The sequence below is a fragment of the Helianthus annuus genome, chromosome 13, assembly GCF_002127325.2.
Source record: "Helianthus annuus cultivar XRQ/B chromosome 13, HanXRQr2.0-SUNRISE, whole genome shotgun sequence".
Classification (NCBI taxonomy): Eukaryota; Viridiplantae; Streptophyta; class Magnoliopsida; order Asterales; family Asteraceae; genus Helianthus; species Helianthus annuus.
The window spans coordinates 135,623,991-135,651,892 of NC_035445.2; the positions used below are offsets into that span (position 1 = coordinate 135,623,991).

Sequence of the window (27,902 nt, forward strand, 5' to 3'; positions counted from 1 at the left end):
GAGGTTTTATATACACAACAACTTATTTTGCTTTATTTTTTGTCTTTTTACGAAATGAATGAATTGTAGCATGTAAAATAAACTTGGATATTTAGATTATTGATGAGCAAATCGTATCAAATCCTGTAATCAAACCGGTATCGTATCGGTACCAAATTTATTATACCAAATCATTTTCGGTTCCAATTTGGTACCCACCTTTTGGCGTTTTCAGAATCGTTACTTTCGGTTCGACACCGGTCTAGCACCATACCTATATTTATTGATTTTTACCTTCAAATACCATACCATATTGTACAGCATTTTCGGTGCCGGTACCTAATTTCGATGATTTTCCGGATCGGTACTTTCGGCGCCGTTATCGGTACCGAGCTCATCCATATTTTAACGTGTTAGCACCGTAATAACTGAACTGAAAACAACCGAATTTTTAACGTGTAGCACGTGTGGGTCCTATTATTATTATATATTAGGTTATTTAAAATCGCTTTTTTTGGACGGATTGACTATCATTTTTACGACATTTTTATTTATGTTTTGATATTTGGTATCTGCTTGCCGTTACTGACACGCGTTTTGCAGTCATTGGGTCCCCGCCGCAACGCGCGGACAGAACCTGATTGTCTTTAATAAGGTCATGTGTATATGCAAAGAATCTTGGTGGTATATGTTTTGTTCAATTGTTCTGTCACTTTTGATATACCCTTCTTTCATTTGAGAGACACAAGCAGCATTATCTTCATGGATAGGAGTTGGACTTCGATCTTTCTCTAGCCCACAAGAAGTCACTATGTGTTGTGACATAGATCTTAGCCATACACATTCTCTTGAAGCTTCATGTAGTGCAATGACTTCAGCGTGATTTGAGGATGTTGCGACAAGTGTTTGTTTCTGAGGACGCCATGAAATTGCAGTTCCTCTGTTCATAAATACATATCCAGTTTGCGATTTTGCTTTATGAGGATCAGATAAATAACCTGCATCTGCATATCCAACTAACCCTTCTTTTGAATGGTTGGGATAAAACAAGCCTAAATCCACAGTACCTCAAAGGTAGCGAAAAATATGTTTAATCCCATTCCAATGCCTTTTAGTAGGAGCTGAACTAAATCTTGCCAACAAGTTCACTGCAAAAGAAATGTCAAGTCTCGTACAATTCGTAAGATACATAAGTGCTCCAACTACACTGAGGTATGGTACTTCTGGACCAAGAACTTCTTCGTTGTCCTCACAAGGACGAAATGGATCATTTTCGACATTAAGTGATCTAACGACCATTGGAGTGCTTAAAGGATTTGCCTTGTCCATATTGAAATGTTTCAACAGCTTTTCGGCATAATTCGTTTGATGCACAAGTATTCCATTGCTCATATGTTCAATTTGTAAACCAAGACAATATTTGGTTTTTCCAAGGTCTTTCATTTCAAATTCTTTCTTTAAAAGAATAATTGCTTCATGAATTTCTTTTTGCGTCCCAATTATATAAAGGTCATCAACATATACAACTATGATCACATATCCTGATGTTGTCTTCTTAATAAAGACACATGGACATATAAGATTATTTGTATAACCTTTACTTGTCAAATAGTCGCTCAAACGATTGTACCACATCCTTCCAGATTGTTTCAACCCATATAAAGATCTTTGTAATTTGATCAAATACATTTCTTTGGGTTTTGAACTTAACGCTTCAGGGAGTTTAAATCCTTCAGGAACTTTCATATAGATGTCACTATCAAGTGATCCATACAAGTAAGCTGTAATGACATCCATAAGACGCATTTCTAACTTTTTAGAAACTGCTAAGCTGATTAAGTATCTAAAGATTATTACATCCATAACGGGAGAATATGTTTCTTCATAGTCAATCCCTAGCCTTTGTGAAAAACCTTGAGCTACAAGTCTCGCTTTATATCTTGTAACCTCATTTTTCTCATTTCGTTTTCGTACAAAAACCCATTTAAACCCTACAGGTTTTACAACCTTAGGTGTAACAACAATAGACCCAAAAACCTTTGGTTTGTTGAGTGAATCTAATTCAGCTTGCATAGCGCCTTTCCATTTATCCCTGTCATGTCTATTTGACAATCATTGACATATTTTGGTTCAGGATCATCATCTCCATCCATGATGTCACATGCTATAGAATAAGAAAATATCTTGTCAACATTTTCCATTTCATATCGGTTCCATATGACATGTATATGACCATAGTTGATTGATATCCCTTTGTTAGCATCATCAACATCTTCCTCGTGAGAGGTTTCAGTATTTAGTGTTTTATCAAGATCATTCTCTTTGTGGTCAATTCCACGTTTCAAACGTTTTTTAGATTCATGAGCTATCTTATTATCTATTGCCTTACTTGGGATCTCAACTCGAGCAGGAGCATTAGCAGCTGGTATATGAGATTTAGTAACCCTGTTTGTATCAGTAAAAGCATCAGGCAATTGATTTGCAATGTCTTGCAAGTGTATTATCTTTTGAACCTCTGTCTCACATTGTTTTGTTCTTGGATCAAGATGAGACAATGAAGGCACACACCATGAGACATCATTTTCTCGTTTTTTATTTTCTCCCCCTAATGCTGGGAACATTGCCTCGTTAAAACGACAGTCATCAAAACGTGCTTTAAATATATCACCTGTTAAAAGTTCAAGATATCGTATGATGGAGGCTGTTTTATATCCAACATATATTCCCAACCTTCTTTGAGGTCCCATTTTTGTGCGTTGTGGTGGTGCAATAGGAACATATACTGCACACCCAAAAATTTTAAGGTGGGAAATGTCTGGCTCATGGCCAGAAACAAGTTGTAACGAGGAGTACTTATGATTTGCACTTGGTCTCACACGAATCAGTGATCCAGCATGTAAAATTGCATGACCCCAAACCGATACAGGAAGTTTTGTTCTCATTATTAATGGTCTAGCGATTAGCTGTAAACGTTTGATCAATGATTCAGCTAAACCATTTTGTGTGTGTACATGAGCAACAAGGTGTTCGACAACAATTCCCACAGACATGCAATAATCATTAAAAGCATGTGATGTAAATTCACCAGCATTATCAAGTCTCACCCTTTTAACAGTGTAATCAGGGAAATGTGCTCGTAGTTTGATAATTTGAGCAAGAAATTTTGCAAAGGCAATATTACGAGTTGATAATAAAGAGACATGAGACCATATGCTGGATGTGTCTATCAATAGCATGAAATATCTAAATGGTCCACATGGTGGATGAATTGGTCCACAAATATCACCTTGAATTCTTTCAAGAAACATTGGTGATTCCTTGTCAACTTTTAAGAACGAAAGCCTTGTAATTAGTTTTCCAAGTGAACAAGAGGTACATAGAGGCATTTTATATGATTGTGGGATCTTTTGATATTTCAATGGATATCCATGTGTGTTTTCAATAAATTATTTTCATCATTGTAGATCCTGGATGGCCTAGTCTGTCATGCCATAAGTTAAATGTCTCAGGATCACAAAAACTTTCTTTTACTGTCATATGTGCTTGAGGCACATTAATGTGTGTATAATGCAAACCAGAGTGGAGCATTGGTAGTTTTTCCAATATATGATCTTTGCTCATGATGTGTAAATATTTCTTATTATCAACAGTCCTTGACTGAGTATCATATCCGTTATGATATATGTTTTTGAAACTCAACAAGTTTCTCGTTGATTTTGGGGAAAATAAAGCATTCTCTATTGAGAGCTTTGTATCATTTGGTAATATTAAATTAGCTTTCCCCACTCCTTCTATCAAGTTTGTAGGACCTGATATTGTATCAATGGTTCCTTTCATTGGTTTTAACTCATAAAAATATTTCTTAGATTTAAGTATAGTGTGTGTGGCTCCACTATCCGCTATACATATATCTGCATCATTTGTTTGCTCTTGTGCTCCAATGGCATTCATTTTAATCTTGAAAATATAAAGAGAAATAATAATAAGTGTATAACGAAGGCATTATGAATTATTTTTTAATAAGAAGTTTATTTATTAGTTGAAAACGTTACATGAAAAGAAAGACTAATGAAACATAATAAAGACAGTTATAATAAAGGAAAGCTACATAATTGTTGCATATAATTATTTTGGTTTTGCAACATTTGTTTCAAAGTTCCATATCATTGGTATAGTCGGCGACATTTAGTTCGACGTTGATATCATTAAAATTATTCACATGGTTCACCTCCTTTTCTTTTCTTTTGAGAGAGGCTTGGTAAAGTTCACATAAATGTGAAGGTGTACGACAAGCCTTTGACCAATGGTTTGTACTTCCACATCTGAAACAAGAAGTGCCATTGTTTTCGGACCTACCAGCTTCATTCCTTTTGTTATACTGGTTGGAATTGGTATTTTGTGGAGTGTGGTAATTAGGGGTTCTTTGATTTCGACCACGACCGCAACCACGTCCACGACCATGGGAATTACCTCGGAAATTATTATTTCCTTTGAAGGAATGGTTGTGACCATTACCTTTACCAAAATGACCACGGCCACGACCCCGTCCCCATTTTCTTCCAGAGTCTTTAGTATCATCATTAATAACAACATTTGCTTCTGGAATGGCTAATGATCCAGTGGGACGAGCTTGATGATTCTTCATTAGTAGCTCATTGTTTTTCTCTGCTACGAGGAGAAATGAATTTAGATCAGAATATCTTTGAAACCTTTGCAACCGATATTGTTGTTGCAAGTTTATATTTGATGCATGAAATGTGGAGAACGTTTTCTCCAACATATCTTCCTCCGTAACAGTTTGCCCACAGAATCAGAGCGTTGAGCATATTCTGAACAAAGTAGAGGTGTATTCATTCACCTTTTTAAAATCTTGGAACCTGAGATTGTTCCATTCATCTCTAGCAGTGGGAAGTAAAACTTCCCTCTGATGATCAAATCTGCTTTTTAAATCTTTCCACAAAATGTATGGATCCTCACAATTTGAATATTCAAATTGCAACATCTGATCAATGTGTTTATGGAGGAAGACATCTGCTTTTGCCTTGTCTTGATTGCTACAATTATTCGACTCCGTTATCATTTCCAAAACACCCATTGATTTGAGATGTCGCTTAACATGTGCCGTCCATGGCATATAATTTTCTCCGGTGATATTAAGAGTCGGGAATTCAGTTATTGCGATGTTTGCCATTTTGTTGCTAAACATAAATAAGATAAATATTAAAATCTAAATACTCATTAAAAATGAGATAACATACATAGGTACAACTATAAACTAATAAATGAATACAAAAGTACTAAAAAGATGAGGTGGAAGCTCATACATTAAGGTCGACAACAATATTAATATTATGTCGGCCAATATTAAAACCGGGTGAATCATCTTCGATTTTTTTTCTTGAATAGCCTTGAGAAGAAAAATTGCTTATGATGGATATCTTTGGGCTTAAGGTCTTCTTTGATTAGGATATAAGCGACTCGTGCTGATAACGTGTTATAATATAACAAGAATTAACACAAGATTAGTGCTAAAACTTTAAGAACTTTAGAAATGTTATAAGAGAAAAAAGAAGAGAATTGTATAACTTATGAAAGTGTATACATGAGGTGCATTTTATCTTCTACCTTGAGCTAGTATTTATACTACAAAAAGATTAACTATTTGGTAGACAAGGTTAACTATTTGGTAGACAAGATTAACTATTTAGTAGACAAAGCTATCCCTAAGTTTGACAAAGAGTTCATCCACTTGCTTGGTAAATCTAGAGGTAAATCTTGATCTTCATGGTAAATCTTTAATAATATTCATAACAAATATCTAATATTCAGATGTCACACCCGAACCGATGGCGGAATCATCGGGGCATGGCACTGAGCGAAACAGATTGTCCAGAAGTTTCCATAACAATTATCATTACTATTCAATTTAAAATAATACGTCCCATACCGTATCTTAAACAGTAAACAAATTATTACAGATAACGTCCAGGCAAATATTTCTGCTCCGACAACTCAGATTTTAAATACAGCAATTGTTTATCTGCATCTAGAGACCCATAATTTGACCACTACAGACAACTATTTGTTGGGCTCTAGAGCTTTATTCTAGCCTCGCTTTCCTAGCAGATAAGCATCTTAAACACTTGTCACATACGTTAAAATAAAAGTCAATACATAGAATGTAAAGGTGAGCATACAAGTTTAATAATAGCATAATAGAGTTCGAAATAGTTTACGCATAACCAACACGTACACAGAGGAAAACGAAGCATGTTAATTATCGACATGGATCTAACGATACCAATGACTGCGGGTTGACTGCCCGACGCAGTTCGCAATACATGATTACTACCGTAATCCATGCAAGTAATTGTCCTTAACAACCCCCGTGTGAATGGGTGCTGAGTCCAAACTATAGTACTATCGTCGTTAAGGCAGGTAGACAGCATTCCACGTGTAAACATAACAACAAGCATTCATTTAGTCACGTAATACATGCGGTAACGGTTAACGTTTAAAGTATTGCGTAGTGTGCTCGATGTGATTTCATATAAGTAACGTATGTAACACCCAAAAGTGCTTAAAGCAAAAAGGGATCGAGTATTAGGGGTGTGCACGGTTCGGTTCGGTTTGGTTTTTGGGTAAAACCAAAACCGTAACCGAAAGTTCGGTTTTTGGTTTTTAAAAACCGTCCGGTTTTGGTTTTTTCGAATTCGGTTATTTCGGTTTTAGCAACGGTTCGGTTCGGTTTTCCGGTTTTTTCGGTTTTTGAAACAAATTATGTAAGATTCAAAACTTAAAAGTATAATTCAAAGTTTAAGAATCTTTCTTAAATGTTTACATTTAAGTTAATATATTTAGTCTTTTAAATTAATATTATTCACATAAACCTAACATTCTAATCTACTTTAATATTTTCTCCAAAGTTTTTGTTCAGACGTTTTCTTTTATAATACTTTGAAAACCATTTAATTTTTATATTAAACTTTGTTAGTTCTTGTAAACAATGGATAATTTTAATGATAAATAAACATGGTAATGTTTCTTATTATAAATATTTAACAAACAAGAATAAAATTAATAATTCTTAGTAGCATGGGTGAACACTTCAATATAAAAATATATAGATTTGGTATACTACTAAAACTTATCGGTTCGGTTATTGAAAATGATTATCCGAAAACCGAACCGAAATTTTCGATTAATAAAAATCCGAAAACCGAACCGTCGGTTTTTGTTTCGGTTCGGTTTTTTCGGTCCGGATATTTCGGTTATTTCGGTTACGGTTCGGTTATTTCGGTTTTATGCTCATCCCTATCGAGTATACTCACAGCGGTTGATGGATTGAAGGGAGTGTTTGAGAGTAGGGTTAGCCTGAATAGTTCGACAGCATAACGATAAGCAACGCGTAAACGGAAACAAGTGTTGGAGAGTCGGACAGCTGGTCGATCGAACGGTAGTCCGATCGGACGGCTGACCGTTCGGTTGACAGTCCGTTCGGACAGCTGTCCGGTTGGTTGGTCGGTAGGCCGATCAGATGGCTGTTCGAGTGGATTGTTTCTTCCTTAGAGTAGGATGTGTTTATGTATGATGGTTTGACTTTTGAAGTTTTTGTTGTGGTATTTGAAAACATTGAAGTATCTTTACCTTTCAGGTCAGTCGATCGGACGGTCGTTCGATCGGCAACCCGATCGGCTAGGTACCTCAGCAAAACTAGTTCTCAACAGGGAGTCACCTGATCGGACGGTTGTTCGACCGGGTGGCACTCCTAGTGCGTTGAACATGTTGAAAAATTGATTAAGTATTGAAGTATAGTATCTCATGATCCGAAGAGTAATCCAATCGGACGGTAGTCCGATTGAATAAATGTTCGTTCAATACTCAACTTCAAAATAATTTGACTAAGTGTGGGACCATGTGCTAGCCGATCGGCTGGCCAGTCGATCGGCTGACTGTCCGATCGGCTGGCTGTCCGCTCGGACTGCATCGGTCAGCACCTTGACTTGATCAGCCTGTTCGTCGAACACTTGGTTGTTCTGATTTTTTGTCATTTTATCGAGGTATTTTGAGAACGAGTCAAACAACAGAAAACTCGTCTTTACTTGGTTCTCCTGATCGGACAGGAATCACCCAAACCCGGTCAGTGAACTGTTCGGGACGGTTGTTTAACGTTTAACCTGAAATCGGTGAACCTCGTGGATAGAATCCGGTTCTTGAACCACACAACTACTAGGATGATTAGGAAGTCGGCACAAGCTCCGTCTCTATCGGTTTGAAGGCATGGAGTGTAAAAGAGTTGAAAGAAAGTTGGAAAACCATCTTTCAATCCTTTTCACCGTGTATATGTTTAGATCTATGAGAGATCTTTGTTTGTTTATGTGGAAATCGGCTAGATCCAAGTTATTCTTGGTGGATTGAGGCCAATACATGAAGTTCTTCAAGAACCCATGATGACATCATCCTAGAACACTTGAATCTTGATGATTTCACGGTTAAAAGTTAAGATTTGAAAGATAGAAAGGCGTAGGAGTGCGTGTAGATCAAGAAAGTACAAGATTTAGGACGAAATCTTACCGGAATCGAGAGAAATCTGAGAAAAGGTTAGCTGAGCGTGCTGGTTGAACAGAAGTTTCCAAAAGTAGAAAGTTTGATAATGACATGGGTATTTATTGGATGCCAAAAGAGGTAAGGGCTGGCCGATCGGTCGGTCAGCACGATCGGGCAGCCTGTCCGATCGGACAACAGTCCGATCGGCTTGTAGCCTGATCGTTCAACTGCCTGATTCGAGTGTTCGGTGCGACGATTGTTGATATTTCGATTTCGATTGCGACTGATGAGGATACGATGGAGTTTTCTATTCAAATTACTTTTAATCCCAACTACTATATCACCATACAAGTAACCTTATTTCGTATTCGGTTTGCGATTGCAGTTCGATTGAGTTCGATTGCGATTCGATTGATTACCACACATAACATAAATAAACATGCACAAGTAACACATAAGGCATACACACGTATAATAACACTAAAGTTGCATAATTCGAGTTTCGAGTTCGATGATAATTAGATTAGTTCCATTACTGATTAATTGACTTTATCGCATTGTTACTTCCTACTATTCACAGTCGTAAAGCGGTTCGTATTGAGAAATATACTTCGATGACTTCGATTGTAATTAATTACTCCACATAATACAACTAACGTAAAAACATAAAATAGACTAACTACAGTGAAAGAAGTCAAAACAGGGATTGAGCAAAGAGTGATAGTTCGCAATTAGCGATCTTTTCCTCCTTTGACTTCAATCTTGACTTTGACTTTGATTTTCGAAACACTGGGGTGTTACAGGCTTCCCTTTGTTTAGGGAATTTCATCCCGAAATTAGGCCGAAGCCGTAACAAACAACTGTGGGTACTTTGTCTTCATGTCCCTTTCGAGTTCCCAAGTGAACTATGCGCCTCGTTTGCCTTCCCATCGGACTTTCACAATAGGAATGGAGCGTCTGAGCTGCTTAGTTTGGCGATCTATGATTTCAACAGGCTTCTCCACAAAGTGCAGTGTTTCATTTATTTGGAGGTCATCGAGAGGCACAACTAAATCATGCTCAGCCAGGCATTTTCGGAGGTTCGACACGTGGAAAGTCGGGTGGACGTTAGTAAGTTCCTCCGGTAGTTTGAGTCTGTAGGCGACTTTTCCGATCCTTTCTAGAATCTTAAAAGGTCTAACTTATCGAGGCGCTAGTTTACCTTTCTTGCCGAATCTGACCACACCTTTCCAAGGGGATACCTTTAGGAGTACGTAGTCGCCAACGTCAAATTCCAAGGGCTTGCGTCGTCTATCGGCGTAACTTTTCTGTCTACTTCGAGCTTTCAACAAGTTGTCTCGAATCTGGAGGACTTTGCCAGTCGTTTCTTGCAATAGCTCAGGACCGATTGGTTGCGAGTGACCGATCTGGTGCCACACAATAGGCGATCGACATCTTCTTCCATATAAGGCCTCAAATGGTGCCATTTGGATGCTGGTATGATAACTGTTGTTATACGAGAATTCGACTAGCGGCAGGTACTTGTCCCAATTACCACCAAAGTCTATAACACACGAACGGAGCATGTCTTCAAGAGTACGAATCGTTCTCTCAGTCTGGCCGTCGGTTTGAGGATGGAATGCGGTACTCAGGTTAAGCGTAGTGCCTAGAGCAGCTTAAAACGTTTCCCACAATTGCGAGATAAACCAAGCATCATGGTCAGAAATGATGTCACGAGGCGTACCATGATTACAAATGATCTCGTCGGTGTAGATTCGGGCTGATCGTTCTACCTTGTAGTCTTCCTGTATTGGAAAAAAGTGGGTTGATTTGGTTAAACGATCAACAACAACCCAGATGCTGTCGTGACCGGATGACGTGTGCGGAAGTTTGGTTATGAAGTCCATAGCTATACTCTCCCATTTCCATATAGGGATTGGGGGTTGCTCGAATAAGCCAGAGGTCCTTTGATGTTCAGCCTTGACTATTGCACAAGTAAGGCACTTCCCAACGTAGAGAGCTATATCCATTTTCATTCCCGGCCACCAGTACTTGTAACGAAGATCCTGGTACATTTTATCGGCACCGGGATGAATAGAATACCGGGATTTGTGGGCTTCGTCCATTAGAATCTTTCGCAGTTCAGTCCGCTTAGGGATCCAAATTCGGTCAAGAAAATAGAAGATCCCATTCGATTTGCTTACAAGCTGAGCTCCAGCGTGATAGATTCTTTCTCTCTTCAAGGTGCGTTCATTAAAACAAGCATGTTGGGCTTCACAGATGAGAGTTTCGAGATCGTATTGGGCTTGGGTATTACGAATGCTGAGCAAATAACTCCGTCTGCTGAGCGCGTCGGCAACGACGTTCGCTTTGCCTGGGTGATAACGAATCTCACAATCGTAATCATTGAGAAGTTCTACCCATCGGCGTTGACGCATATTAAGTTCCTTCTGATTAAAGATATGTTGCAGGCTCCTATGATCGGTGAAGATCGTACACTTGGTTCCATACAGGTAGTGTCGCCAAATCTTTAATGCAAAAACAACCGCGCCTAGCTCGAGATCATGGGTTGTATAGTTCTTCTCGTGGATTTTGAGCTGACGAGATGCGTAAGCTATAACCTTGTCCCGCTGCATAAGAACACAACCAAGACCAAGGTTGGAAGCATCACAATAGACAATGAAGTCGTTGTTTCCGTCGGGGAATGTGAGAATAGGAGCATTGCAAAGCTTATGCTTAAGGGTTTGGAAAACAGACTCTTGCTCAGTTCCCCAAACAAAAGACCTGTCTTTGTGCGTAAGAGTAGTAAGCGGCACAACGATCTTTGAGAATCCTTCGATAAATCATCGATAATAGCCCGCTAGTCCGAGAAAAGAACGGACTTCAGACGGGTTCTTAGGTGTAATCCAGCTCTTAACTGCTTCAATCTTCGCGGGATCAACGTGAATACCTTGACTATTTATGATGTGACCCAGAAACTGATCCTCCTCCAGCCAGAATTCACACTTGGAGAACTTGGCATAGAGTTGATTCCCCTGGAGTAGCTCGAGAACCAAACGTAGATGTTGCACGTGTTCGGCTTTCGATTTGGAATAGATCAAGACATCGTCGATGAACACGATGACAAAACGGTCCAGAAATGGCTTACACATGCGATTCATCAGATCCATGAAAACCACGGGTGCGTTGGTTAAACCAAAAGGCATAACAACGAACTCATAGTGACCGTAACGAGTGCGAAAGGCGGTTTTAGATATATCCTCCTCTTGGATACGTAGCTGGTGATAGCCTGAACGTAGATCGATCTTCGAGAAACACGTAGCACCTTGCAGTTGATCAAACAAATCGTCAATACGGGGCAGGGGATAGTGGTTCTTGATGGTTAACTTATTCAGCTCCCGATAGTCGATGCACATCCTGAACGACCCATCCTTCTTTTTAACGAAGAGGACCGGCGCGCCCTAAGGAGAGGTGCTCAGGCGAATAAAGCCTTTTACAAGTAATTCCAGGAGTTGGTTCGAGAGTTCACGCATTTCGGACGGCGCGAGTTGGTAAGGGGCTTTGGCAACGGGGTTAGCTCCAGGAATGAGGTTGATACGGAAGTCGATATCACGACTTGGCGGCAGGCCTGGAAGATCATCAGGGAACACCTGAGGAAATTCACGGACCACCGGGACGTCTTTGACTTCTGCCTTCCTTTTCTTTTCCTTCTCCGCTATTACAATGTTGGCCAAGAAAGCTCTGTATTCCTTGCGGAGATACTTGCTAGCTTCGACACACGACATGATCTTGAGACCCTTTGAAGCAGTTTCACCATATACACATAATAAATCACCATTCGCGAGCGAGAATCGGATCATTTTATCGAAGCACACAACTTCAACATGGTTTTCGTGAAGAAAGTCCATGCATACTATGACGTCAAAACTTCCGAGTTGCATCGGAATAAGGTCGATTGGAAAGATGTGATTGTTGAGCTCAAGGGTACAATCACGAAGAACAGAATTAACGGCGACAGTTCTTCCAGTAGCGACTTCAACTTCGAATGACGAGGGCAGATAAGAGCGCTTACAACTAAGGAGCTTCTCGAATTCAAACGACACAAAGCAGTTATCGGCTCCAGTATCAAACAAACATGACGCATAAATACCATTCACAAGGTATTCATTGACCACGTTGTTGTCAGCCTGGGCTTGACGAGCATTGATGTTGAAGGTTCTGGCGCGTGCTGCTTGTTGCTGCTGCGGAGGCTGCTGTTACTGCTGTTGGGGCTCTTGCTTCACAACCCTGTTCGGGCACATGTTTGCAAAGTGGTTTGATTCACCACATGCAAAGCAGACTTGAGCATTGATCGCGGGTGCCTGAGCCGCGTGTTGGCCTTGCGGGGCTGGGAGTAGAGCTTGATGAGCAGTGGCAGGAGCTGCGGTGTTATGGGGACCATAGCGACAGTTGGCAGTGAAATGACCGTACAAATTGCAATGAGCGCAGAAACGGCAGGCGAGACCCACCGGATGGTGATACGAGCATGACGGGCAGAGCGGGTGGGGACCTGTGTATGCACGCTTTGCTGGCGGCGCATGGGTAACTGGTGCTGGTCGATGATGAGACTGTTGTTGAGCCGGTACGGCTTGCAGAGGAGCAGCAGTGGTAGTGACAGCACAGTTCTTGTTGTTGGAGCTGCTGTTGTTGTTCTTCTTCTTGCGGCGTGATGACTTTGATGGTTGAGCAGTGGCAGTGTCGGCGGTCGGTGCAGTGGTGGCTTGATGCAGAGACTTGAAGGGCTTATCCCAGAAACCAGCTTTTACTCGCTTGTCGTTGATTTCGGCAGTAAGCAAGTAAGTCTCTTCAATTGATGAGGTCTTCGCGGCGTGAACAAAATCGGCAACACAGTCGGGTAGAGCTCGAATGTACTTCTTGGTTGCTATCTCTGGCATCTTGACTTGGTCGGGACAGATAATGCTGAGCTGTTTAAAGCGAGCAGTCAGAGTAGCGTTGTCTCCATCTTTCTGCTTAATGTTCCAAAACTCGTCCTCCAGCTTTTGGCGTTCATGGGGAGGGCAGAATTCGTCCATCATAATGGCCTTCAGCTCTTCCCAAGTCAGCTCATAAGCTGCATCATTCCCGTGTTTGTTTCGTTCGGCCGTCCACCAGTCTAGAGCTCGGGACTGGAAGACGCCAGTTGCGATTAGGGTACAGAGATTTTCTGGACAGCCGCTTTGGCGCAGAGTGACTTCGACGAAATCAAACCATTGAAACATAGTTGTTGGGCCATCTTCTCCGGTGAATTCCTTTGGTAGGCATGCCTTGAAATGTTTGAAGCTGAAAATAGTTTTGGCGGCATTTTTGGGAGCTTCAGTTCTCGACTCCTCAGATGACTTGCTGACGTTCTCATACACTTCGCTCACAGCCTTTGCTACTTGCTTGGCGATGATAGCAGCAAGACGTTTGTCTCTCTTTTCTTGGCGAGTAAGTGGGGTTCGGTGTCCAGATGACGACATTGTCTGCAACAGACATCGTCGAAGGTTTCAGACACATCATAATCGAATCTCACCTCACACATCTACTACTTACTAAAGCTTAGGAACACGTTGAAGCATGTATCACATAAACACATAGGTACATAACCACGGATTTACATAATCACAGAAGCACATAAGCACGTGAAGAAACACTAGATAAACGACCGGGATCGAAATATCTAGGGGGTTTGGATCTGCATAAAGGGGTTTGTTCTCTCTCGTTTGATTCAATGTTACCAATCTTCCTCTCTAATAAACTCTGCAAAACAAAGAACCGTTAGCCTCGTCAAGGGGAGAAGGGGGTTCTCTGCTTGACCCGACTCCGGCGTGAGAATAAGTATGTGTTTATGAAGAAGGAGAAGTAGTATTGAAGTAGTGTGTGTAACTTGAATTTCATACCTGAATTGTTCTCATATTTATAGCCGGGAGTTTTTTTGGCGGGAAAATCTGTTGGTGAAATGCTAACGGAAAATGCTAACCCCGTAAGCGGTTACATTTCCTTCTGTTTAATCTTTTCGATCCGACGTGAGTGCACACGGATCACTGTTAGATCTATGGCTGGGGATTTGTCACGTGGAAAGTGATCAAGTGGAGGTTTTCCTTCAATTCCATGCCATCTTTGTGATTTCAGAGAGTCCTGAGATGAGGACACGTGTCTAGACGGTTATAACCGTCCTGATAGTGCACGATTGAATTCTTCTAGAAGATTACTGCTGTAATCTGGTGTGACTCTTTATCGTGTGGCATTAGTTAAGTAAATAATATCCAAGTCTGGGTATTATTTAAGCTGGAGTGCGTGCTGGGATTTTTATTCCTGTTTGTTATGGAGAAAGGCGCAAGGTTTCATTAATTTCCTTTTGGCGCGCATGTGTTACCTGCTATCTTTCTTCTAAGTTCTCTTTGTAGGACCAGTGCGCGGCCGCGCAAGGTCTAAAGAGAGTTAAGAGATGTGGTTGTGGTATGGTCCTAAGTACATGTTATGAGGTTTTTGGGACCTTACCCCTTCAAGTCCCCCCAGTCTAGTGTTGCTCTTATGCAAGTAAGTGGAGCACTGGACTTATGAGAGGGAAATGCTTTTTGGCGCGAAAGTAGGGAATCTTCTATGAGAAGATTTACTGTGCTTATTATAGAGATTTTGAAAATCTTTTGACTTTAGACGGGCTTGGTACATTAAGGACTGAGTGACAGGCTGTCACTGTCAGTTGTCCCTTACTGTCCGTGCTTTGCACGCGCGCGTGAACTCGCGTTTGTGTTGATTCTCACTTTCTTCTGTCGCTTGGGTAACTGTGATATCCGAAAAAGGTGCTATGGCAGTTACCGATGCTATTTATGGCGGTGAGTATATAAGTTTGTCTGAGTTGTCTCTTTTTGTTAATCATTGCTTTGAAAACTTTTCCCCTTCCTTCCTTCATTATCCGTTAAGAAAAAATTTGCCATTTCTTCTTCTTATGTCAACCGGGGAACGCCAAGAAGATCTTTCCGAAGAAATGTCTGCTGAACTTCCACCGTTAAAGTTGCCCAGATCAAATCGATGGTTTGGTTCGAAACTTTAGATTCCCGGAAAACTGGGATGCCCTGTATCCTGAGGAGGGGCAGACAGCAGCAGATGCTCCGGCTAGGTATATTACTCTTTTTGGGATTTTTTCTGTGAAGATAACTTTCGTTTGCCTCTAACAAAATTTTTCCTTGAAATCCTTGAGTATTACAATTTGCATATCTCCCAACTGCACCCTATTGGCATGGTTAGGGTTCGACACTTTGAGTTTGTGTGTCGGACAATGCACATTAAACCGACTGTTCCTCGATTTAGGGTTTTTCACCAAATGCACTGTACGTAAGGGTTTTACACGTTTGTTCAGAGAGCGTCTGCGAAAAAGATTTTGTAGCATCCTCCCAAATCCTTCCATGATTGGAAGCAAAAATTTTTCTTTATCAAGGCCGGGGTGATTCCGGTGAGGATGGTTTTACGGGGAAAGGAAGATGTTCCTATTGAAACAATCCAGACCTCTGTTGACGAGAACTGGTATCAAGATCTTAAGGATGTTCCCAACATCGCCCTACCGGAGAAAGCTCTTGTTGGTGCCAGTATGAGCTTGAATTGGAAAATGGACCGTGTTGACAAGCCAGTGTATACGGAGGATGGTCATGATAAAATTGGGGTTTTTCCTTCTCTTTTTTTTTGAACTTGCCTTTCTTCCCTTGTAGTTGTTTCTCTGTATGTTGTCGCGTTCAAGAGAGAAGGCGGGAAGATGGGTACTATTAAGAAGAAACCTGATGAAGAGCTTTGGTACCATAAAATTGTGAAAAATTTTGTTCTTCCGCGGGATGCGGATCTGTCTGCTCAGCCTGCTGCTGGCGCTGGAAAGCTATGTGCATATTGGTTTACTGTTTGCTTTCTTCCTGTTGCGCTTCTGAGTAAATTGTTCTTTGCGCTTCTATAGGTGAGTTGTCGAACCTGGGCGTAGGCCCTGAGAAGAAGAAACGCGCGACGACCGGTAATGTTGCGCCTAAAAAGATTGATGCTGAAAGGAGTCAGCCTTCTAAAGTCAAAAATGTTGGAGGAGAGAAGAAAGGTATGCGTCGTTCCTCTGACTCCTGGTGTGATTATGTGGTGGTTTCTGACTCTTTGGAGGGTCTTGCGCCTGCAGTTACTGTTAGGAGGCCGAAACCTGAACCGAGAGATACTGCTGATATCCCTCCATCCAACCCAGATGATCCCGTTGACTTGGAGTCCAGTCCTGAACACTTGGTGCTAAAGAAGGCGGGTAAAAGGAAACAGACTGATGTTGAAGCTGAGGGTCAGCCTTCGAAGAAAATCCAGAGAAAGAAAATTACCAGGAAAGGCAATCTGGATGCCTTTATTTCTGAGTCCGCTCCTGGTAAGTGTTACCCTTGCTTCTTTTCCTTATGCACATTAGATATTTATAGGCTGTTGTTTTTTAGAAACCCCTGTTTCCCCTGTTCCCACGGAGCCGCAACCTGTGGTTAATGAAGAGCTCCCACCTTCCCCTTCGCGTGCTCCTGTTGCTGATCAGTTAGAGCCTACGGGGGTTGTTGATGGTGGTGTGAAGAAGACTGTTGAGGTTGACAAGCCTGTTGATGTTGCTGTGGAAGCTGAAAAGGTTGTTAATCCAGAAGTTGTGGATGGTGTTGATAATCCACGAACTCCTGAAACTGTTGCTCAAGACTTGGAGAAAGAAAAATTTTTTGAGGAGACTCCTGCTTTAACTTTTTCTCCCGAACCTTCTAATGTTTTACCTGAGCGTGTTGAAAAGGTTAATGTTGAGGAGCAAGGCTCGTTTTCTGGTGCTGGCGAACATTCGCCAATCCGCCCAGAGGAAACCCTGGGGGATTACTATTACAGAACTTATTCGGAGAAAGACGCTTCCGAGCTTCATGCCCCGGTTTGGAATTTGAAGAAGGGTGACACCTTCTCGGATTGGCGCGTGTGCCAGGATTGGTTGCAGGGGATATTTCCGCCCGGGGAGATCAAATTTCAAGAAAGTCGGTCCCACGAGCAAACTTATCATGCTTACCTTGAGGAAGCTGCCTCTCATGCATCGACCACTCATCGTATAGTGCATGAATGATGCAGTATGCACAAGGAGTGGGATGCTTACCAGGTATCGAAGAAGAAATTTGTTGTGGATGCAAACCGGATTGCTCAGTTGAAACCTAAATTGGAAGCTGATCGAGCCAAGTTTGAAGCTGATCGGAAGACCGAAGAATGGTCTGTTGCGGTTAGAAGAAGAAAGCGGAAGCTGAAGCTGCCCTCCTTTCCGAAGAACGCAAGAACTGGAAGAAGATATGTGAAAAAGATAACTCTGAGAAGATGAATCTCCGCACTGCTATTAATAATCTCAAGGCTGAGGTTGAGAAGTTGAAAAAGCAGGATGCGGAAATTGAAAGGTTGAAAAGGAGAAGGCTGATGTAGAAGCTGCACTAGCAGAGGCGCGTTCTCATAGGGAACGTAGTGAGCAACGAGAGGTACAGACTTGCGCCACTCTTGCTCTTAGAGACAAAAAAGAGTTGGAAGAACTTACTGCTTTGCTTTCTGATCAGAAACAACTCAAGAAAGACCTGGAACTTGCACGTTCTGAGAAAACCGAGATCTCACGCTGTTTTGAAGAAAAAATGGAAGCTTCTGAAGCGGCGCAGGCCACAATAGAGAGTGAGTTGGAGCCCCTGAAGAATGATATGCTGTGGTTGAAAGAGCGTGGGATTGCTTGTGTAAGTTACTTTTCCTTTTTATGGTACTGTTTTGCGCCTTCCTTTTGTTTACCTTTTGTTTTTGTAGGTTGCTGAGTCAGTGTTGAATTCGGAAGAGCTAGATAAGATTGTAGCGCGTCTGGTAGTTGCCGCGCGGAAGGATGGATATTCTCAAGGCTATGTTGAGTGCTCTCAGCATGTGAATAGTGCTTTGAAGGTTGATTGGGATACTAGCAAGTCCGCGACTTATGGCGTTAACACTGGTGCTGAGCTTACAGCTTTGAAGGCAGAATTCAACAACTTGCAACTTCCCGTTATGGATCTGATAAATGTGGCACTGCAATCTGACGATCACGTGGCACAACTAAAGGAAATCTTTCCGGATGAGGGTGAAGATTTAGCATAGTTTTTCTTTTGAAATTGTTTTGAACAATTTTCTATAGTTTTTGGGATGTGTATCCCTTTTTTGTTGATACGCTGCTGCGCAAGTAACTAAAACACTGCCGTGTTTGATAGTTTTTGGGGCGTATTCGCACGCTGGTAATAGTATGTGTTTTTTAGTTTACAATATATTGCATGAGTACAATTACTTTTATTGAGTAAGGCGAATGAAGTTGGTATTAAGCTCATGTGTGAAATTATGGTCGTTTATGACGTAATCACTGACCGTTCATGAGTGATACGCGCAAAATGCAACATATAAATTATATCAATTGTGGAATAAAACTAACCCTTTTTTAGTACTAATGTTGGAAAAAGTGTGCTTTTGTCTTCCTTTTGTGTTTTCAGGATTAAATGAGCTCAAATTAACAAAAGAAGCAAAAAGACAGCAAAATCTAACATAAATACAAGAAAAGGAACAAAAGTGGATTGCCCGACCCCTCAACAGCATCCACCCAAGCAAAAACAAAGAAGACAGAAGACTGAACACGCCTCGTGCTCAGCGAGCATGGGGCCGTGCCCAAGAAGCAGCAGAAAAGACAAACCTATAAAAGCTTCTATTGCCCACCACGGGGCCGTGCCCAGCGGACATGGGGGCGTGGTCGGAGTGCTGCAGGCGCATTTATTGTAATTGCGAATTACAATTAATGAAGAAAGAGAGAGTGTCAGACAGGCACGGGGCCGTGCCCAGCGGACACGGGGCCATGCCCAGGCTTCTGTTCAGCCTATAAATAGGAGTGCTTGGAGCCATTTCTACTCATCCTTTGGCACACCACCTCTCTCACACTTCACCCACCACCCACCACCATCACAACACCATCATCCACCACCATCATCCATTGTCCATCATAGAGTGTGTGAGTCGTCTCGGGATCCAAGATTGATCGTAAGAGTTCTTGACAATCAAAGGTCATGTTTGCCTAAGTCTCTTACATCACTTGGTGAAGACAAGTGTTTAGTGTAATACTTTTTATTTTTAATCTTTTGCACTTTTTAATTGGTTTTGTATTAATGACTTTAATTAATAGTTTCTTATGTTGAAGGTGATTCTTCCTTATCGTTTGTCCGTGGTGTCTTGGCATTATTTTACTGTCTATATAAAATAAAAGATTTTCACCATTCATATCTCCACGGTCTATATGGAGGTATGTTGGCTACCTGGTCGGGGGTTAAGGGAACGGTTTGGTAAGAGTCTTGCCGTTGTTCAGCGTTTAGAGATCCTGCAAGGGACCTGGGTCAAATTTAGTAGGACCTCCTTCAATACCCAAAGGTGTTGGATGGCGGGGGTCCAAACTCTTTGATCCCCTCATAAGTTAAACAACTATTAAAATTTTAACCTAGCTATTTAGGACTGTATCCCTGCCGACTCAGACTACTTAGCTGAGGGTAACGTCGCCTTCAAAAGAGGGGCCTACCACATTATGCATTAATAACTTAATTAATTATCTTTCAATAATCCGACCCTTTAGGATTGTATCCTTGCTGACTCAAACTACTGGGTTGAGGGTAACGTCGCCTTCAAAAGAGGGGCCTACTACAATAACTAAGATAATCTCTTAAACAAGTGCAAAAGTGCGAAAATAATCAAAGGTTACACTAACACACGAGTTGGATCCAAGTGATTCATCTTGTCTATCTGTTTTTATTTTTATTTTCAGCATTTTAGTTAGTTTTATTTTCTTAGTTTAAAATCTTTTTCTAACATTTTGATTTGATTAGACGTTGCGGATAAACCGGTACTAAAAGCTCTTGTGCCCTTGGACGACCTCGGTATCTTACCAACACTATACTACGTCCACGATGGGTGCACTTGCCCATATATGTGTTTAGTGTTAGTAAATATCTTGTTTTATAAATTTAAAACTTGGCTAAAAGTGTAAAAAGGGCTTAAAATATACATCTAAATCATATACACACTGACACGCATCAAGTTTTTGGCGCCGTTGCCGGGGACACAAGGATTTTAAGAAAGTTAGGAATCAACGGCCTAGTCATTTTTTTTATTTTCTTTTTATTTTTTTACGATTTTCTTAGTTTTTCAGCTTCTGCAGAACTCAGCACGGGCCATGCCCGCTGAACACGCCCCGTGCGCAATCATTGGAACTGGCAATCTTGTTTTAAGTCAGACAGTAAGCTGAACACGGGGCCGTGCTCACTCAACACGCCCCGGTGCCCAAGATTCAGTTACTGAAAACAGAACCGTTAGATCCCGACGGTTGGTAATTTATGACACAAACATGAGTGATGGTAATTCTTTTTACTTTCGGCACTCTTATGATACGTGGTGTCGATTATGTGGCGGCAACCATAAAGAATTAGAATGTTATTTTCTAAATTATAAGCCCCACTACATAGTCCCATCGTCTCCCTATAACTTTAAGAGGGGCGAAAGTAAAAATAATCACTATCTCTCCCTCGAATGCGCCCAACCGGATATTCTAGGAGAAATGCTCCTTGACGAGTTAATTCAATTAGAAAATCTAATTCTTAATTGGTTAAAAGAGCTTAGGAAGGATTTCATTGATTCATCCCAAGACGATAACCAAGAAGAATTGTTGGGATCGCATGAAAACAACCTCGTTGTTTCCAATCTTACCTTCAACTCTAGCAAAGACATGGACGATAGTCGTCCCTGTGCCGATTGTGCCGTGAAGGATTCTCCATCGACTTCGTTCAGTGCATACATAGACCTGAGCGATTCGGCATATACCTTCTTTAACGAGAGCCCGGAAAAGGGTTGGACTTGTCCACCTAAAATAAACATAGGAATTACCCTCACCGACAACCTCTTGCATTCTCGTCTTAGTCTAGAGCAATTAAGGTATCTTAGGCACTTTGGGGTTGTTCCAACCAGTAAGGAACCACCCGATACAAATAAGTTCCTTAGTAAATAGAAAAACACCATAAGACAGCTTCCAGACACAGGGCCGTGTCCAGGTCAGCACGCCCCCGTGTCCACCTAAAAGATTCTCTTCTGATTTTGTCAGAATACGGACAAAGTGTGTCAGGATTTTAACTGCACACGAGGCCGTGTCCAACCAACACGGGGCCGTGTCCAACGCGCTGTCGTTTTCTTTAAATGCAGCCTGATTCCTGCTCATTTTGACCACTTCAAAAGACAGAGATTCCTGGGATCTTCACTCATACTATCCTAGGTAAGTTCTAAAAGAAGGTTCCAAGAACCATCTTGTCTTTTCCACTTTTGTTCATTACCTTCTCTTTCAATTTTTCAACCATTTCCTCCATTAAAGCTTGGAAACTCCATGATTCCAACCTTTAGTGTGAAGTTTGTAAGGTTATTATCCAAGGGATCTTACTCAAAATAAGTTGTGCAACTTTGTTTTAAATTATCTGTGCTTAAAAACTCGACTAAAAACCATGAAAATAATTTAAAACTCCAAGATTCCTTAATCTAAAAACCTGCAGACTACTGGACACGGGGCCGTGCTCAGCAAGCACGGGGCCGTGTTCGAGGTACTGTTTCGTAAAAATTGAGCTCTTTTCGGTCTATTTCCCCAGAAATGGCAAGCAGGACAAGCGGGACGTCTTCATCAAGAAATAACCGACAGGGGAGGAGATCATCAACGGCAGAAGACTCTCTTGTAAACTATGTTTACGCCCTAAGAGAGGCTATTGATGAAATGACGGGGGTGGAAGAAGCATTGGTCGACCGTATCAACCATCTAACGGTGGGATTGGAAGGGTGTCTCCGAGAAGTAAACCTCTTGCACCAGAGGTTAAACCTTCTCGCCTCTCCTCCTTTGGTACCTACAATAACCCAAAGGGCATGGAACGTGGTCCCCGAAGTCATCATACCCGCCGAATGGTACGCCATACACCTGGAGCCTCCGCAAGGGATAGTGCAAGGAGTCCCGGTGGGTGTTCCCCCTCCTCCGCGAGATGTTGAGGAAAATGAAGCCGCCTTCTTCCTCCCAAGGGAGATAGAAGAATGGCTTTAACAACATCTAGGAAGAGGACCATCAGCCAAGAGTCCTACTACATCGGGAAACTATTCCCGAAATTTTCGCAACAAAGAAGTAGAACTCTTTATGATAACTTTATGTACCTCCTGACCTATTTAGTTAAGATTTTTCGCTTTTATTTCTTTTTACTTTTCTAGGAACTTGTGTAATTCTCTCTATGAATGAAATGATGGTTTTAAGGTTTGGATGGTGTTGTAATAAGTAAAACACACTCGGGATGGTCAAGGATAACAAGGGAAACGAGAAACATGGCCCCATGCACGAAAACAGGACCATCTGACAACAATTTCTTCATTACAGTAAGCTCAGCACGGGCCGTGTCCAGCCAACACGACCCCGTGCTGAACATCCTGCAGAAATTTGCCCAGTTCAGGTAACTGGACACGGGCCGTGTTCGCTGAACACGCCCCCGTGTCCAGGCTTCTGTTTCTTTTCTTTAATTTTTGTTACTGGCACCTGAACACGGGGCCGTGCTCGGTCTTCACGGGGCCGTGTCCAGACTGCCAGTAACATAAAATTATGCTTTTAACACCATTTTACACATTCAATCAACCTAAAATCTTATTTTTGGGACACATTGAGGACAATGTGTAATTTAAGTGTGGGGGGATGCTAAAACCTTGAATTTTGCAAGTCCTAATAACAAGCCTTACACAAAACTCTATTGGAACCGCTAATCACCCCAAATTTTTTTCAAAAAAAAAATCAATTTTCTTTACTTGTCTAAGTTTAAGTTGGGAATTCTAATTCTAACAAGGTTATATTTTTATAAGTTTACAACCGATAGCGTCGTGATAAAAAGAACCAACATAAGAAAATTATGAAACGGCATGGCAAGCTTAGTTAAAATTTGATTATATATACTTAATCACATAAAAACCCATTCCCACAAAAGTGAGTTTTGAGCCTTTATTGAGCATAGAAATATACATCTTTACACTAAATGCTCATTTTTCGTTTCTTCTGTGAATAGCTGCTTGATTCTTACAACTCTAGAACTTGCCACGACAATTCATTCCCGGTCCTTACCAACTTAAACCCAAGTAAGTAAATGATGGAGGCATTAGGACTAACCCTTTTTCTTTCAACACCATTATTTTCATTTTTTTTACCTACCCAAAAATCCCCCTAGTCAACCCCTTTGAGCCTAAACCTTTTCATTTCTTACCCAAAACCCTTTTACCCACCAAAACCTTTTTTTTTTTAACCCTTTATTTTAGTAACAAAGTTCGGTTTTCATGTGTCTTCCTAAATATATATATATATATATATATATATATATATATATATATATATATATATATATATATATATATTTGATGATGAAGTTGGAAATAAACAAACAAAGCCCCTCAAACAAAGGCTTGTTTGAATAATACTTCATTAAAAATAAAAAGTCACAGAAACAAAATGTTTTACGAAAACCAACGCTTTTTACGCCTTTCCCCTTTCCTACTAACCACTAACCCAACCACCTACCTTTAGCCCAAGCCTAAACCTTCACCCAAAAAGTCCTCTTGATATTTACAAAGGTATAAAGTTAAAAAGGAGGAGGATTGATTGCTTGGCAAGCTTATGGTAGAAGTAAGTTCCATGCCGCTCTCGAGTGATTCACTAAAAATACACCTTCGGCCGAGTGTGAGTGATTTCTCCCGTGAGGTATGTAAACTTGTATATAAATGGAATTTTAAAGAGGTATGTTATGCCTTAATAAATAATTTATCTTATATGTTTTTAATAAATCATGACGAATAGGATTGTAAATAAATAAAAATAAAACCTAAACGTTCTTGGAAAATCCCGACACTCTATGACAAGCCCAAAAACCTTCTCTTCTACCCATTCCATTTGGGAGTGAATAAAGCCACATTATAAAGAGTTTTGCTTGAGGACAAGCAAAGATTCAAGTGTGGGGGTATTTAATACGCGCAAAATGCAACATATAAATTATATCAATTGTGGCATACAACTAACCCTTTTTAGTACTAATGTTGGAAAAAGTGTGCTTTTGTCTTCCTTTTGTATTATCAGGATTAAATGAGCTCAAATTAACAAAAGAAGCAAAAAGACAGCAAAATCTAACATAAATACAAGAAAAGGAACAAAAGTGGATTGCCCAACCCCTCAACAGCATCCTCCCAAGCAAAACAAAGAAGGCAGAAGACTGAACACGCCCCGTGCTCAGCGAGCACGGGGCCGTGCCCAAGAAGCAGCAGAAAAGATAAACCTATAGAAGCTTCTATTGCCACCACGGGGCCGTGCCCAGCGGACACGGGGGCGTGGTCAGAGTGCTGCAGGCGCATTTATTGTAATTGCGAATTACAATTAATGAAGAGAGAGAGTGTCAGACAGGCACGGGGCCGTGCCCAGGCTTCTGTTCAGCCTATAAATAGGAGTGCTTGGAGCCATTTCTACTCATCCCTTGGCACACCACCTCTCTCACACTTCACCCACCACCCACCACCATCACAACACCATCATCCACCACCATCATCCATTGTCCATCATAGAGTGTGTGAGTCGTCTCGGGATCCAAGATTGATCGTAAGACTTCTTGACAATCAAAGGCCATGTTTGCCTAAGTCTCTTGCATCATTTGGTGAAGACAAGTGTTTAGTGTAATACTTTTTATTTTTAATCTTTTGCACTTTTTAATTGGTTTTGTATTAATGACTTTAATTAATAGTTTCTTATGTTGAAGGTGATTCTTCCTTATCGTTTGTCCGTGGTGTCTTGGCATTATTTTACTGTCTATATAAAATAAAAGATTTTCACATTCATATCTCCACGGTCTATATGGAGGTATGTTGGCTACTTGGCGGGGGTTAAGGGAACGGATTGGTAAGAGTCTTGCCGTTGTTTAGCGCTTAGAGATCCTGCAAGGGACCTGGGTCAAATTTAGTAGGACCTCCTTCAATACCCAAAGGTATTGGATGGCGGGGGTCCAAACTCTTTGATCCCCTCATAAGTTAAACTACTATTAAAACTTTAACCCAGCTATTTAGGACTGTATCCCTGCTGACTCAGACTACTTAGCTGAGGGTAACGTCGCATTCAAAAGAGGGGCCTACCACATTATGCATTAATAACTTAATTAATTATCTTTCAATAATCCGACCCTTTAGGATTGTATCCTTGCTGACTCAAACTACTGGGTTGAGGGTAATGTCGCCTTCAAAAGAGGGGCCTACTACAATAACTAAGATAATCTCTTAAACAAGTGCAAAAGTGCGAAAATAATCAAAGGTTACACTAACACACGAGTCGGATCCAAGTGATTCATCTTGTCTATCTGTTTTTATTTTTATTTTCAGCATTTTAGTTAGTTTTATTTTCTTAGTTTAAAATCTTTTTCTGACATTTTGATTTGATTAGACGTTGCGGATAAACCGGTACTAAAAGCTCTTGTGTCCTTGGACGACCTCGGTATCTTACCAACACTATACTACGTCCACGATGGGTGCACTTGCCCATATATGTGTTTAGTGTTAGTAAATATCTTGTTTTATAAATTTAAAACTTGGCTAAAAGTGTAAAAAGGGCTTAAAATATACATCTAAATCATATACACACTGACACGCATCAATGAGGCTTTGTTTTGTAATTACCATAATGTTTTTGCGCTTACTAAAAGAAATTGCATGCACTTTGTAAGAAAAACACAATGATGATAGAGAAACATTGCTATTTATTTCTGGATAGGGCACAGAGGCCATTACAAAGTTTGCTAAAATAAATAGACGAAACTTAACTTACTCTTTATTTTTCCTGCTGTATCTTGATAACCGTGTTTTCCCGCGGAGAAGTCATAGAGTTGCCTTTTAAGTTTTCGCCCTCTTGCTTGGGCCCTCCTCACCCCGAGTTATCTGTTTTATTTCTTTGCACACATTTTGAAGCAAATGTGTGAGCTCGCCGCTTTTAAGGGCTTTTTCTATTTTTGTGCGTAAAGAAATGAAGTTGTTAGTGGTATGACCACTGTCCTTGTGATACTCACAATATTGGGCATGGTCTTGTCCACGCTTGTTTTTCATGCGGATTGGGGGTTTGAACTGATAGTCTTCAGTACTCAAAACTTCCGCTGGGTCTTAGTTAAGGGAGTCCACTGTCTCTCCCTATTCTCCTGCTTGGTCTCCCTCTGCGCGGTAAGTTTGTTGATCGTTGCTCGAGCATCTTCAGACGAATGATTTCCCGAGCCAGAATCACGCCATGATTTCTTAAACTTCCTCCCACCAGTGGAGCTTAAGTCCGCGGGTCTATTATGTGGTGGCGGCGGCCTATTTGTGGTAAGGTTCTTTTCAGTTTGAGCGTAAACCTTTGCCGCTGCCATCACCTTCTCCCAGCTTTTTGGGAGGCCTTCTGTTCCGGATAAGACCTTAATCATGTCATCACATCTAACCGCGTATTTGAATTGGGCGCGAATTAGTTGCTCATGAACATCGCCGATCTCCAGCACCTCTTTGTTGTATCTGGTGATAAAGTCTTCCAGATTTTTGTCGTCGTGACGCCAAATGTTCATTACATCAGATGTATCGCGAATAGAACGTCGTTGTTGGCTAAAATGTGTCAGAAATTTTTCGCGCAGATCTTTCCACGATGTGATTTTTCCGATTGGTAAGTTATCGAACCAAATTCTTGCTGCGCCGGTTAGGGTCTGTACGAATAGGTGACACCATAATGGTAGGGTCCAGCCCCCAACCAACCCTGCGCTTGTAAACACTCTTAAATGATCATCCGGGTCTGTCAACCCATTGAACTTTCCCACATTAGATGGTAATTTCGCTTTCTCAAGTGGCGCGAGAGCGATTTCCATGACGAATTTCGAATTTTCCGCTACTTCCGCAGGGCGGTAAATCAAATCGTAATTATGCTCGGCCTCAGGGTTGTAAACCGCACGAGGTCTACATTTGTTGTAATTGGGCTGCAAGCGACTAAACACACTGGTATTCTCACTCACACGATAGGTTGGATCAGATTCATCGGTGTGTGTGTTTCGTTGAGGACCTAGCCTAGTATGAACTGATTGTCTTCGGTGGGGGTGTAGTTCACCACGATACTCTTTCTGATGACTTCCTGACTGAGTGTACTTATTTTTTGATGTAGATCTGGAGTAAACTTCTGTATTCTCGTAAGATGGTTCTTCCCGTTGGGAAGCATTAGCACGAGATCCTGGCGTTCGTGATTGAGTTAAGAGGGCAGTCTGTGCACATAGCTGTGTGTATACTGCATTTAGTGCCCCTTGAGACCT

The 27,902-nt window shown here is 41.1% G+C and overlaps 2 protein-coding genes across 2 annotated transcripts; both read right to left on the bottom strand.

The window, feature by feature from the left end:
- Nucleotides 1-4,129: 4,129 nt before the first annotated feature.
- On the bottom strand, nucleotides 4,130-4,759 carry LOC110901769. The gene has a single exon (XM_022148552.1). It carries the CDS (start codon nucleotides 4,757-4,759, stop codon nucleotides 4,130-4,132), a length of 630 nt encoding a protein of 209 aa, XP_022004244.1.
- Nucleotides 4,760-4,789: 30 nt separating this feature from the next.
- Nucleotides 4,790-5,170, bottom strand: LOC110901770. Its single transcript, XM_022148553.1, has one exon. It carries the CDS (start codon nucleotides 5,168-5,170, stop codon nucleotides 4,790-4,792), a length of 381 nt encoding a protein of 126 aa, XP_022004245.1.
- Between the last annotated feature and the right edge of the window lie 22,732 nt (nucleotides 5,171-27,902).